The 13,098-nt window shown below is 53.3% G+C and overlaps 1 protein-coding gene across 4 annotated transcripts in view; it reads left to right on the top strand.

The window, feature by feature from the left end:
- Positions 1–13,098, top strand: part of ECE1 (endothelin converting enzyme 1) — a 116,616-nt gene that overhangs the window by 60,248 nt on the left and 43,270 nt on the right. For all 4 annotated transcript variants that reach the window (XM_045035241.1, XM_023258263.2, XM_045035242.1 and 1 more), the window contains exons 3-4: positions 2,563–2,704; positions 7,521–7,733. In XM_045035241.1, coding sequence (XP_044891176.1) covers positions 2,563–2,704; positions 7,521–7,733 — 355 coding nt within the window. The remainder of the gene's footprint in view (positions 1–2,562; positions 2,705–7,520; positions 7,734–13,098) is intronic.

The raw sequence follows: 13,098 nt of genomic DNA, 5'->3' as shown, positions 1-13,098 counted from the left end.
CCAGCAGCCAAACAGAATCAGCGCGAAGCCAGGCACAGGGAAAGAACTCAAGTGTTGGCTACTTTTGTGACTCTTCTCTCCTTCTCTGTTCCTTTCGTCTCCTTCCCTCCCTTTCTTGCCTCCTTCCCTCCCTTTCACCATATTCCTCACACCAAGGCGTTGCTCTCTCTGCAGATGGTAAGTCGGCCCGCTCCCCCAGGCCTGATGGCTGTGCTCCCTGGCTTCCGAGAGCCGGCACCAGGCAGAGGGGTGCGTCTTAAACCAAGGCCTCCCTGCTTCTTTGCCTTTCACCCCCTCGCCCCGTGAGCTGGGCCATGGTACGGGAGGCTGAGAAGCCTCAGGTGGAGGCAGACGGTGAGACGGGCCAGGGCCAGTGTGGCAGGAGGGGCGAAATGTCAGTGTGAGAATTGATGCTGAGGAGAAAGCACTTTATAAGCCTCCCAGTGCTGGGAACACGTTTAGCAGCGTCCCAGCTGACTCTGCACCAGGCCCTCCCGACCCACAGTTTTCACTTCACAGCAGGAGCCTGGTCAGAATCTTCGTTTCTCACATTTTTTTTTAAATATCTTTTTTAATCTGTATTTATTTTTGAGAGAGAGAGAGAGAGTGAGAGCAGGGGAGGAACAGAGAGAGAGGGAGACACAGAATCCGAAGCAGGCTCCAGGCTCCGAGCTGTCAGCACAGAGCCCGACACAGGGCTTGAACCCACAAACCGCGAGATCATGACCCGAACCGAGGTTGGACGCATAACCGACTGAGCCACCCGGGCGTCCCTGGTTTCTCACATTTTTGAAACCATTCTTGAGAAAGGGGTTTCAGGAGGTGGCACCCTTCCCTCCACCTGACACAGCTGTTTCGGTATCGGGAGCCGCCTGGCCCTCCTCGGAAATATGACTAGGCCCCAAGTTCCTTTTGTTGGTTTTAGAACATAATTTTTTTTTTGTCCTCCACATAAAGTCCTTGTGTTCCCCTTTCTCTGGTGTAGCAGTTCCCAGTCATTTCCTGCCCAGAAAATACCCGGGATGAGCATGAGGCCGCGTGGTGCCTTTCCCTAAGGTGACCAACCTCAGACCCCCAGGTGCCAGTGTGAGGCTCCCTGAGGGCTGTGACTTGGCTCCCGGGGACAGCCACCCCCTGAGCTTTTAGGGAGGCACTTGCAGGCCAGAATCTGAGTCTCCTCATCTCCCCTGGCAGGTCCCCACCCGTCGCCCCCACCCCTCCGGCAACCACAGGTCTCCCCGCCTGCGTGCCCACACCCCAGCAAGCCTCACTCCCTCCATCTTGGTGTTTCCAAAGGGCAACTCCAGTCATGTCATTCCAGCCCTCCAGAAGATGTCTTCGTTCTTTAAATGGGCTTGTAGCGCCCCTTAGGATCTAGGCCTTGCCCCCTCTCTTTCAGCCAGCCAGTCCTACTTATTCCTCAACACCCAGCACAAGCGTCTGCATCTCCAGGAAGCCTTCCCTGACTGGACGCCCCCACCCCCACCCCTTCCCACCCTAGTCTGTTTCTGTATCTGCCTTCCTGCTGGACTGTGAGCAGCTGAAAGCGAGGGAGTCTATCTTCCTCCCCGCATTTCCAACATGGCCCTGAGCCGGTGCTCAGCTGTTGGCACACCGCCGTGTCACTAAGCCGAGCCCCACCTTTGGGGGACGCCTCCTGTCCTGCGGCCCTGGCTTTTGCAGGAAGCACCTCTTGGAACGGAGGGGGGGGCTCCCCCGAGCTGGTCTGGGGTGTGAAGGCCTGGGCTGAGGGCTCTGAGTGCTGTTGGCCAGTTTGCCTCTCCTCAGCCCTAAGGGCCCTGCCACGCCCTCCACTTCCTCTCATTGTGCCTCCCTTCCTGTTTAGCTAGATTGTTAGGCAGGGGACATTTTTCCTCCCTTTGAGGGCCTGCCTCAGTGGAGCTATCTCTCCGTTGCATCTCCCCTGACACCTCCCAGACTCGAGTCCCTGATCCCCTGGTGGGCTCTGGAATCAACAGACGTGGGTTCAAACCCCATCTCTCCCCATTTAGCTGTGTGATGAGAGGCAGGGGTCTCACCCTCTCTGAACTTCGGTTTCCTCATCTGTAAAGGAGAACTAATAACACAGCCCTCACGGGACTCGGAGCAATGAGCTAAGGATGTCCACACTCCTGGGAAGCGCGAGCTTTGCTTGTGTCATCCTGGCCTGCCGGTGCGGGGGCTCTGAGGAGAGCCCAGCTGGACGCTCACTGGATGCCAAGTCCAAACATCCTGTTCTTTTTTGAACTCCTTACTGGAGAAACAGGGAAGAGCTCTTCTTTTTTTTTTTTCTTCGACCCGTATCGGGTAACACAAAAAACACAAGTCCGGCTGGGTTGAGCGGCTTGACTCTAGCATTTAGGAGCTAATCCGAGCTGCTGAGCAGGGTGGCTGTTCCTTTCCTGGATTAGGACTGATTCCGTGGGAACCGGACCACCCCTGAGGCCAAGGGCAGCCCTGATGGCTCCCCGGGGCCCGGGCCTGCTGAGGAGCCCCTTGCTCCTGGGGAGTGGGGGGCCCAGGCTCACGTCCTCCCCGCCCCTCCTGCCTCCTTCCCTGCAGGTGAACTTCCGCAGCCCCCGGAGTGGCCAGAGATGCTGGGCTGCACGGACCCAGATGGAGAAGCGACTGGTGGTGCTGGTGGCACTTCTGGCGGCCGGACTGGTGGCCTGCTTGGCAGCCCTGGGCATTCAATACCGGACAAGTAGGTGCCTCTGTGTTTCGATGTGGGCTTGACTCACTCCTGCCTTCGGCTCTGTCCAGCCACTTGTGCAAGAGGGCTTCCCTGCTCAAGCCGGGACTGGCCTTCAAGGCCAAGGAGAGAGTGGGTCTGGGCGGCTCGGTGCTGAGATGGACTGAGACACGGGAGGTGGACAGCGTGGGTGGTGTAAAGGTTTTGGACGTGAGTCCAAACACTGGCCCAGCCGTTCGTTGTCTGTGTGGCCTTGGACAAGTCACTTAGTCTCCCAGAGCCTGTGTCCTCTCTACTGTGAATGGGGAAAATGGTGTCCAGTTTGGGGCTGGCTCTGAGGATTAGAGATAATGTCTATCACATACCTGGTGCCTATTAGGACTTCTTTAACCTAAACTCTGAGTGCTGTTATTGTTAGGATGTGGGCTGATTAGATGCACAGTCTGGCACTGTCCATTATCCTTGGTTCCAACAAAATAGCAACAATAGCTTCCGTTTACTTAATACTTTCCGTGGACCCAACACCCCACCTCTTCTTCACACACATAATCTCATTTCCTCCTCATAGCAACCCTTTGAGGTGTGGTTACTTTGGGCCCCGTTTTACACCTGAGGAAACTGAGGCAGTGAGACAAAGTGACTTGCTCAAGGTTACATGGCGGGTGCAGAAGTGACTAGGGCAGCCGGATTTCAACTGGAGGCTGGCACGCCCCACCTGCCTTTGTGATTGGGGTGCACCCCAGTGCGTGTTAGAACCCCCAGAACAGCCGTCCTGTCACGGCCCAGCCGCCCTCTGTGTACTTCATTTGTACACATTCTTATCACATTTCTGTATCGTACCTTGTTTAGCGGCATGATCGGGCCCCTCTGATCCTGCCGTCAGGTTTGAGGCTGGCCGTCTGTGTTTGGCTGAGAGGATCTAGTCAAGTACTTCATGTAGAGTTGATGCTCAGTAAGCACTTATGGAACTGGAAAGGGTGGAGTCAAGATAAGAAACAAGGATGGGGAGTCCTGCCAGTTCCAGGGTCTCTCACACCCTTGTGCCCCAACACCTAGCTTTCTGATGGCAGATGGTCCATCTGAGCAGCCTCTGGGGGCTTTGCTCGGGGTCCAACCCCACCTACTTGGTCACCTGACTACTCATCCAGTCAGAGAGATTATGACCCCTCACGGGATCTGGGAGCATTCACTCCAGGCTTCTCTGGGCCTTCCCCACTGTGAAGTTGCTGGCCTGCGTGGCTGGCCATGTTAGACTAGGAGGGGGAAGGAGTTTGAGGGCCTGGAGAGAGGGCAGGACCTCATCTGAGTCATCCTTTCAACCCCCTCGATCAGACTCTCTGAGAGTGCCCCAGGAGTTCCCAGAAACTAGAAGGGAGCCGCCAAGGGCTGGATCCCAGGTGGGGCCCACAGGGAGCAATCTTCCTTTGGCCTGTATCAGGGCCCCCTGAGGACCGCAGGAGGGGGTCCCCAGTCTGGACCGGGATGAAAGGACCTCTCCCCCCAGGTGGGCCTGGATGGGGGAATCTCATGAGCCCTGAGCCAACTGATGTGTCTTCGTTGGCTGCCTCGACCAGGGAAAGCAGTGGCCACCCCAGATATTGACAGTAACCTCATGCCTGTCAGCAGGTGCTGGCATTGGTCACACCTGAGCAAACATCAGGCTAGTCGAAGAACATTCTCTGATGATTCTGAAAGACCATCTCAAAGTTATGTCTGGCCCCTTACATACGTATTTGTCTACCCTCACGCTGCACCCCGCTTTCCAGAAACTTGCAGGTGCTTTACAAACAGTGGCAACAAAGCACACCGATTCTCCCAGAAAATATTCTTAAGTGTCTTACTCGGTGTTGAGGCCCAGCACTGCCCAGACAGGTGTCTGTGAACTAGATCTGGGGCTGTTCCTGCTTTCTCGACTGATCGCACACATCCTCAAAGGAAGAAATATTTTCCGCCTCTGCAGGTGGTGACCAAGTCCTGGACAAAGCTCATTTCATTCACTCATTCATTCATTCAACAAACACATGTCGGACAGCTGTTAGGTACCAAGTACCGTGCCGAGCAAAGGCGATGTGAATGTGAGTAAGGTGCTGGCCCTACCCTCAAGCTCACGTTCCAGCTGGGGAGGGAGACAGGGAGACAGTCATGACACAGCATAGTCTGTGCTCAGAGAGCGGACAGCCAGGCAGCCAGCCAAGGGGCCCAGCAAAGAATGAGGGTCTGGGAAGGTTTTCCTCAACAGCTGAAGCCTTGAAAGTGTTGACCGTGATGTTAGATGGTGGGGGGGGGGCCTGGAAACAATTAGTTGATCAAATACGTGTTAAGCCCCCGCTGGGTCAGGAATAGCGAGAAAAGATCTACAAACCATTAAGCAGGTAAACAACCAATGATTGTTGCTTAAGCACTAGCTTGGTACCTAGCAGACTGGGTGCTTTCGTGAAGAACTCAGGCCTCTCAGAGTAACTCCTGGAGACTGGTTTCTTCTTTTGTGTTTAAACCCAAGTCCTCTCATGATAACCCCAAAAACCATTCATCCGGGATCTCCCCACCCCCCCCCACCCACCCACCGTCTCTCCCACGCACGCTGGCATGCAGATTCTGACATGTCTTGTTCCCCAAGAATCACCATCTTGCAATCTGTCTTCTGGGCATTCCCACAAGCCAAGATTTTGTCAGGCTTCACTTCCTGTAGTTTGTTGTATAAAAACAATAGGTATTCTTTTCCTTTCCCGAATATGAAGTTCTATCATAATAGTGAATAGGCTTTTTCAAACTATGCAGAAACTCTCTTCCCCTTCCCCCCACCCACCCTAAAGATTCTAGGAAATGTGTTTTCCTTCGTGGGGAGTGGGCCGTGCGACTTGGAACTGAGATGGTCTCACCTAGAGACAGTTAAATGGCACCATATTCCTGCCGCTTCCTTTCTCTGTTTTCCTGCCTGACGTGCTGGTAATTTGTAATTGTTGCATAGTTCTCTCCAAACAAGTAATTACCTCACAATAAGGTTACCTTGATTTTTATGCTATCGTGTGGCTCCTGTGAGCCCTGCCAGACTTGGTGCCTGTCATCGGATGTTAAAAAGCCCACAGGCCACCCCAGCCAGGCTGATGCCAGTCTCTGTGTCCTTTCCTGCTCTCTGAAGGTTGGGCTGGGAACATCGGGCCCAGCCACGAAGGCGGCCATCATCACAGTGAAGTCAGGTCCACTGTGCTTCCTCGCTTCTAGGTGGAGAAACTGAGGCTCAGGGGCATGAGGCCACCTGCACAAGTCTCAGCCAGAATCAGAAAGCTGGGATTTAACCCAGGTCTCAGAGCCGCCAGCCCCGGCCCTGCCACACTCCTCCCTGTGTGGTAGGGATGCTGAACTTGAGAGAAGGGCCGCCCCGGACCCGATGTGACCGGCAAAGAGGCGGTGAGGGAAAACTGAGAACCTGGCCTTGGCGTTGCTGCAGCAGAACAGAGCTGGTTCAGCCTCGGTTCTCCCCCTCGGCCGGGTGACCGCGTTCCATTCATTCACACAGAGCCTCAGCTTCCTTCTCTTTGAACCGGGCGTCACAGCCGTATCTGCTGTCTGCAGTGAGACCTGAATGAGATAACGCGCGTGTGTAAAGTCCCTCTTGTTGCCCGTGTGGCATGTCAGCGGACGATCCAGCTGGGCCTGTGTTCTTAGTCACGAGGCTGGATCTCTGGCTGCTAAGGCTGCCCAGTTTAGTTCCTCTGCTGGAGCCCTCTGACCAATGCTGAGGCAGGGGTCCGGCCCCTCTTCTTGCCTCTGACCTTCGATGAGCCCTCACTGCCCCTGCCCCGTGTCCTAGGAGAGCCGGGTCAGAGGCAGCTGATTCACTGGGGGCACTTACAGTATCCGGTGGCCCTCCCCATGGCCCACCCGCACCGGTTACCACCCCTCCTTAGGGAGGCACCTGGCAGATGCCTCCTGTCATTGCTGGGATAGCACCCCTCCAGGCCTATAGGAGACAGAACAGAGAAAGGATGGGGTACCTTGGCTATTGAACAAGGTACTTAACTTCTCTGTGCCTCAGTTTCCTCGTATATAAAAATGGCCTTGAGCAAAATGGTCTCTTAGGTTTGTTTTGTTTGAGAGTCGATGAGATAATCTCCCACCTGGTACTCAGTGGGAATGATTTGTCATAGTTTTTTCTGTTCCTAACAGGCTCTCCTTCATCTTAAGTCCTGGCACCATAATGTCTGTATCACCCAGTTGTCATGGACCAAATATACTCAGTTTATGTTTATAGGATAAATGACAGACATTTCTCCTCGCGTCGTGATTTAACTTTTCTTGTATAATGTCTGTATCCCCAGCTAAATTACTAGCTCTTGAAGGAAAGACTCTGCCTTTTATATCCTTCACCACACACACGCACATGCACACACACACACACACACACCTGCGCACACACACTGTCACACCATACTCAATAAGACCCTGGAAGAAACTCAGTAATTATTTTGTTGAATAAATGATTGTATGAATGAGTGAATCAACTTGTTGAGCATCAGGGAATAATAAAAAAAAAATATCAATGAATATTTATGAAAGGAAGGACTGATTAAGAGAAACACCTCTGTTCTGGGTACTTTTTGAGCCGCAGAAAGCATTTTAAAAAGGGAGCTAAAAAAAAGTCTTATTTTATAAGCCAGGAAATTGTTAATCTACTGAAATCACTTGTCTCTAGAAGTCTAGTGACCATCCAGCTCCAAATCCAGTTGGTCAAGGCTGGGGTGGGCCATGGCACCCCAGGCCACCTGCACTATATTCCCACAGCCTTCTCCCTGCCCTTCACTGGCCTCTTATCCTTGACCCCTGCCAGGAACGCCCCCAGTGTGCCTAAGTGAGGCCTGCGTCTCTGTGACCAGCTCCATCTTGAGTTCTATGGACCCCACGGTGGACCCCTGCCAGGACTTCTTCACCTACGCCTGTGGCGGCTGGATCAAAGCCAACCCCGTGCCTGACGGCCACTCACGCTGGGGGACCTTTAGCAACCTCTGGGAACACAACCAAGCCATCATCAAGCACCTCCTCGGTAAGCACCCAGCAGGGAGGCCAGTGCGTGGGCTGCAGAGGGGAGCCGTCGGCTGGACCTACCTGGCCAGGCCTGGTTAGAGCAAGAGCTTGACGGAAGGGAAGACCAGAGGCTTTGGAGTCGATGAAGCCGGGTTAAAATGTCTGCCCCGTCACTCATTGTGTGGTCCAGAGTAAGTTACTTGTCTCTGAGCCTCAGTCCCTTCATCTGTAAAAACGGGGCTAATACACAGGGATGAAAGGTACAGCACAGGGAACGTAGTCAGTGGTACCATAATAGCCTTGTGTGGGGACAGACAGTAGCTTCTCTTGCCATGGACACAGCACGGTGTGTAGGCTTGTCGAATCACTGTGTTGTACACCTGGGACTAATGTAACATGGTGTGTTGACTATACTTTAACTAAAAGAATTTCTTTTAATATTTCTTTATTTTTTTTTTAAATTTTTTTTTCAACGTTTATTTATTTTTGGGACAGAGAGAGACAGAGCATGAACGGGGGAGGGGCAGAGAGAGAGGGAGACACAGAATCGGAAGCAGGCTCCAGGCTCCGAGCCATCAGCCCAGAGCCTGACGCGGGGCTCGAACTCACGGACCACGAGATCGTGACCTGGCTGAAGTCGGACGCTTAACTGACTGCGCCACCCAGGCGCCCCAATATTTCTTTATTTTGAGAGAGAGAGAGAGAGTCCTAAGCATGGACGCAGGGCTTCATCTCACGACTGTGAGCCGAAATCAAGACTCGGTGCTTACCTGACTGAACCACCCAAGTGCCCCCAAAAGAAATTTTTTTTAATGGGACTAATAATACCCAAACTTCGGAGTTTTGAGAACTATACAGCACACGTGTAAAGGGTTCACGCAGTATGTGCGGCACATAGTAGGTTCGTGAGGACTGGTAGCTGTGGCCCTTGCTTTTGTGGCTTTAAGCTGTGGCTTAGTTTGGACCGGAATTGGCTGTGAGCTTTGAAAGTTGTGAGCCAAGGGAACCAAGGTGAACACACTTGGTCAGACTTTAAGGTTGCGAGCAGATGAAAGTTAGAACAGTTTAACTGAGAGTTTATGCATTGCAGGCAGGGCCGTCCCTTGGCCTCGCGGTGGTGGGGTTTGCATGATAACCGTCTAACTGAAGTTCTCCTCTCTGCACCTTGTTGGGCCTCGGACACCTCTAGTTGACCTTGGTGTTGGTGGTTTCATCCTTAGTTTAGAGCCCCACGTCTGTCTTGTTTGCAGGGTTAACCCTGGATACTGTTTGTTGAATTAACACCTGCCCATTGGGGTCGTCTCCCACGTGAATTCGCAACACCCACCACGACATAGATCCTGACTTGAACCCCTCTGCAGCTGAGACCTTTGCCATCCCTCTCCTGCTGACCCGGCCCCGTCCTGGGTGCTGGGAGAGGCTAGATCATGAAAAGCCATCAGTGACAGAATCTAGATTCAGCGATTCAACAGATACTTACTAAGTTTTTAAAAATACCTTCAAGGTACTCAAAAGTAGGTAAAATATAAGAAGAGACCCCAAAGGGGACAGAAACCTTTCTATGAGACAGGAAAAAATTCTAACTTGACAATTACGAATCTCAGGCAATTGTGCCTTTTTGATGATGGTGGAAATAAGCAGACCAGGTTAAGGCGACCTATCGTTTCTTTCCTATGCCAGCCCCCGGGGGTGGAAGGAAGTGCCCTTGCTGCTGGGTGAGGCCCACCCACCATGTCTCCTTGGCCCGCTGTGGCTCCTGGGCAGGCCCCCCTCGGCAGCCCCCTCTGCAGTCCAACTTGCAGCTTGTCTCCCTGAGGATCAGAGCAAGGTAGTGTGTGGAGGCGGGGCTGAAGGAACTCAGTATGTCAGGGACAGCAGAGCCCCCGCCCTCTATATGCTGTCTGGGTACCTCTGAACGGGGACACCGCCTTTGAGTTCAGAACTAGAAGTTCATATTTGCTTAAGAGGCAGATATGTCTATGGTAGCCAGATTAGAATTCAGGATGTCCCTTCTCTAGCACCTAAAGACAGCCAAGGGCTTGGCACAGACCAACAACCAATGCAGGAGAATAGTCCAAGTAGGAAACAAGATGGCCTAGGGCCTCTCCGTTAGTCACCAGGACCTGGGTTCAAATCCTGCCTCTGCCACTTATTCTGTGATCTCAGGTCAGTGACATGGCCTCTCTCTCAGGGCTTCTCCTCTCATCAGTATAATGGGAACCGTGCCTCCTCCAGGTTACAAAAATAAAGTGGGAAAAATGTATTTAAAGTGCGTTGCCAGGGCACCTGGGTGTCAGTCAGTTAAGCGTCTGACTCTTGATCTCAGCTCAGCTCATGATCTCTTGGTTCGTGGGAGGGAGCCCCACATCATCAGGCTCTCTGCCGACAGCACGGAGCCTGCTTGGGATTTTCTCTTTCCCTTTCTCTCTGCCCCTCCCCCACTCTCACACCCACACGCAGTCTCTCTAAATAAATAAATATAACTAAAAAAAAATAAAGCTCATTGCCTAGGCCGGGCATAGTGGGGCGGCTGCTGTGTATGTTAGTGTCGTAGTTATGATTCACCTTCGACCTTTGCACAGTCCTTTACAGTTTACAGAGCTTTTATTGTAGATGTCGCCTTATTCGATCCGGTAGGTAGGAACGGGGAAGGTATCATTCACCCCACTTGATAGATGAGGAAACTAAAGTCCAGAGGCATCCACAGGACAGACTAGTAGGTGGCATGGCTGGGACTTGCCTGAATCGGGGCCAGGTGTCCTTCCCCCCACCGTCTCACCCCACCTCCTTCAGATATAAGGGGCGGCTATGACTCCCGCCCATCTTGCTAGCAGTGCGGGGCATTGAGGGTCTGAAGGAAGGAGAGAAGGAAACTGATGTTTGAGTGTCTGCTGCTTGCCATGCTGTGTACCAGGTTCTTTTTTTTTTTTTAATTTTTTTTTAATGTTTTTATTTATTTTTGAGACAGAGAGAGACACAGCATGAGCAGGGAAGGGGCAGAGAGAGAGGGAGACACAGAATCTGAAGCAGACTCCTGGCTCTGAGCTGTCAGCACAGAGCCCGACGCCAGGCTCGAACTCACAGACTGTGAGATCGTGACCTGAGCTGAAGTCGGACGCTTAACCAACTGAGCCACCCAGGCGCCCCTGTGCCAGGTTCTTTATATCCATTGCCTCCTTCATCCTCACAGCCTCCCTGGGACTTAGGAACTCTTGTTCCCTTTTTATAGATAAGGAAACAGGTTCAGAGACATTAAGTGACTTTGCTGAGGATACATTGCTGGTCCTGGATGGAGACGGGCTCCAGCCCTGGGGAGCAGTTAGCACCGAGAGGAGACGGAGAAGACAGGCAGAGAGGCCTTCTAACTTTCCAGTGTAGGCCCAGGACTGGCCCTCCTGTGTGGTGCCCACGGCCTATGCTCCTGCCAGTCCTTATCAGGAGGACCTTGGGTCTTTGCCAGGACTGAGTCCATGCCCCATCCCCCATCCCCCGACCCTCCCCCCAGCTGGCAGGGGCCATGAGGAGTGGGCTCTAGTCCCGTGCTCTGGCCTTAACATCCATCCTATCCCTGAGAGTCAAGGTGCAGGTGGAGAGCTGTGCTGTGCTGGGTACGGAACAGCCAGAACCATGCGTTCAAGCCCCTGACCCTGCGGCCGGGGTCTGGTAGGATCAGGAGGCCAGACTGCAGTGTTTTGAAGTCAGGCAGCCTTGACACGCTCGCTTATCACTCGTGTGGCCTTGGACAAGTGACCCGCCTCCTCTCCGGCTTAGTTTCGTTATCTCTAAAATGGGGGTAATGATGCCATCTAACCCAAGGTTACCATGAGTATGGGCTTATATGTGCTAGGTCAGCGTGCTTAGCACAGAGCTTGGCACCTAGTAAGTGCTCACCAAAGCAGCGCCACCTTCTCGGTGTCCCGAGTGAGCGCCAGCCCAGACCTCTCCGTGACAAGCCGTGCGACCACAGAGAAGCCACTGGGCTCCTCGTCTGTAAGGTGGGAACTGACTCAGAGCATTGATGGCAATGGTGTAAGGATTAGTGCGGTGGCAGAAGAAAACCTCATTATTGCTTATTTTATTTCTTTTAGAGGCACTGATGTGGACCTAGTTATTAGGGAAAGAGGTACAAGGCATATCCATGACCATGCTAGGTTGTTTACTTGTATTATTTTATTTAAGCTGTGGATGTATATACCCACTGTACAGATGAGACTCACAAATACCTAGGAAGTAGTGAGATTTAGCCCCGGAGCTGTGGGGCCTCAAACCTGCACTCTTTTTCTACTGACTCCCCTGAGTCAGATTCACCATGCAGAGGCCACAGAGCAGCCCAGAAGCACGATTCACCAACCTCCTTTTTCCCAGTGGCAGCTTGATTAAGCTCTCCAGTCTAGGTGGGACCTGGCCCAAGCCTGATGAACACAGCAGGTGAGGTCACCCCCAAATCCTCCTGAACAGAAGCTTATGACCAGAAGGAATATCCTAGAGTCCCCTTCCTGCCAGGCTCACTCTTGGGAATTAGTCTGGAAATGGCCCCTCACCTGTGGGCCTTGATATCTGGGATTTTGACACCTGGAAACCCCCGAAGGGGCAGGAGGCAGGTGAGTGGGTGACAAAAAAATGCGGGAACATGGGCCAGTGCATAACATGGGCCAGTGCATTCCTGGGCTCAAGGCCAGACTGGTTTCAGCTTCTGCAGGACATAGGGGTCAGCCAGCTGGCCTCAGGAGCGGGGCCGGAGCTGATGGGGAGTGGAGTGTGCAGGGGGTGCCCAGGCTGGCCAAGCTGGCCTAGGGCAGGCTCCTCTGGAAGGAGAAGGAGCATTCAGAGTGCTGGTGAGTATTGTGTCAGCTGACCAGGCTGACCTTGGGCGAGCCACTCCTTTCTCCGAACAGTGAATTCACTCTGGCCCCCCCAGAGGATATCCAGGCAGACCTGTAGCAGGTGGACTGAAGACTGCCAGATGCCACTGTGACATGTCCTTGCAGCTCACGGGCTGGGAGGGCTGACCTCAGCTTCATGGGACAGAGGTGCCTCACCCAAGAGACACTCTGCCACCCACCCAAGTTGCCGGCTTGGGCTGTCCTCGTAGGCCTTGGGGAGGCAAGAGCATGGCCTCCCTTCATCAGGGGAAGGATGCAGCTAGACCTCTCACCCTTAGGCTGGGCCTTGCCCCAGGCTTTCCAGCTTGTGCTCTTAACGCAGATGATTCTGCTGTCTGGACTACCTGCCTCGCCCCTTCCAATCCTACAGGACTTTTCTCAAACCTGCTTCCTCCAGGGCGCCCGGGTAGCTCAGTCGGTTGGGCGTCCAACTTCGGCTCAGGTCATGTCTCACGGTCCGTGAGTTCGAGCCCTGCGTCAGGCTCTGTGCTGACAGCTCAG

Source organism: Felis catus, chromosome C1 (assembly GCF_018350175.1).
Source record: "Felis catus isolate Fca126 chromosome C1, F.catus_Fca126_mat1.0, whole genome shotgun sequence".
In the NCBI taxonomy this organism is placed as follows: Eukaryota; Metazoa; Chordata; class Mammalia; order Carnivora; family Felidae; genus Felis; species Felis catus.
Note: the sequence above shows the minus strand (reverse complement) of the source record. Positions and strands in the feature narration are given on the sequence as shown.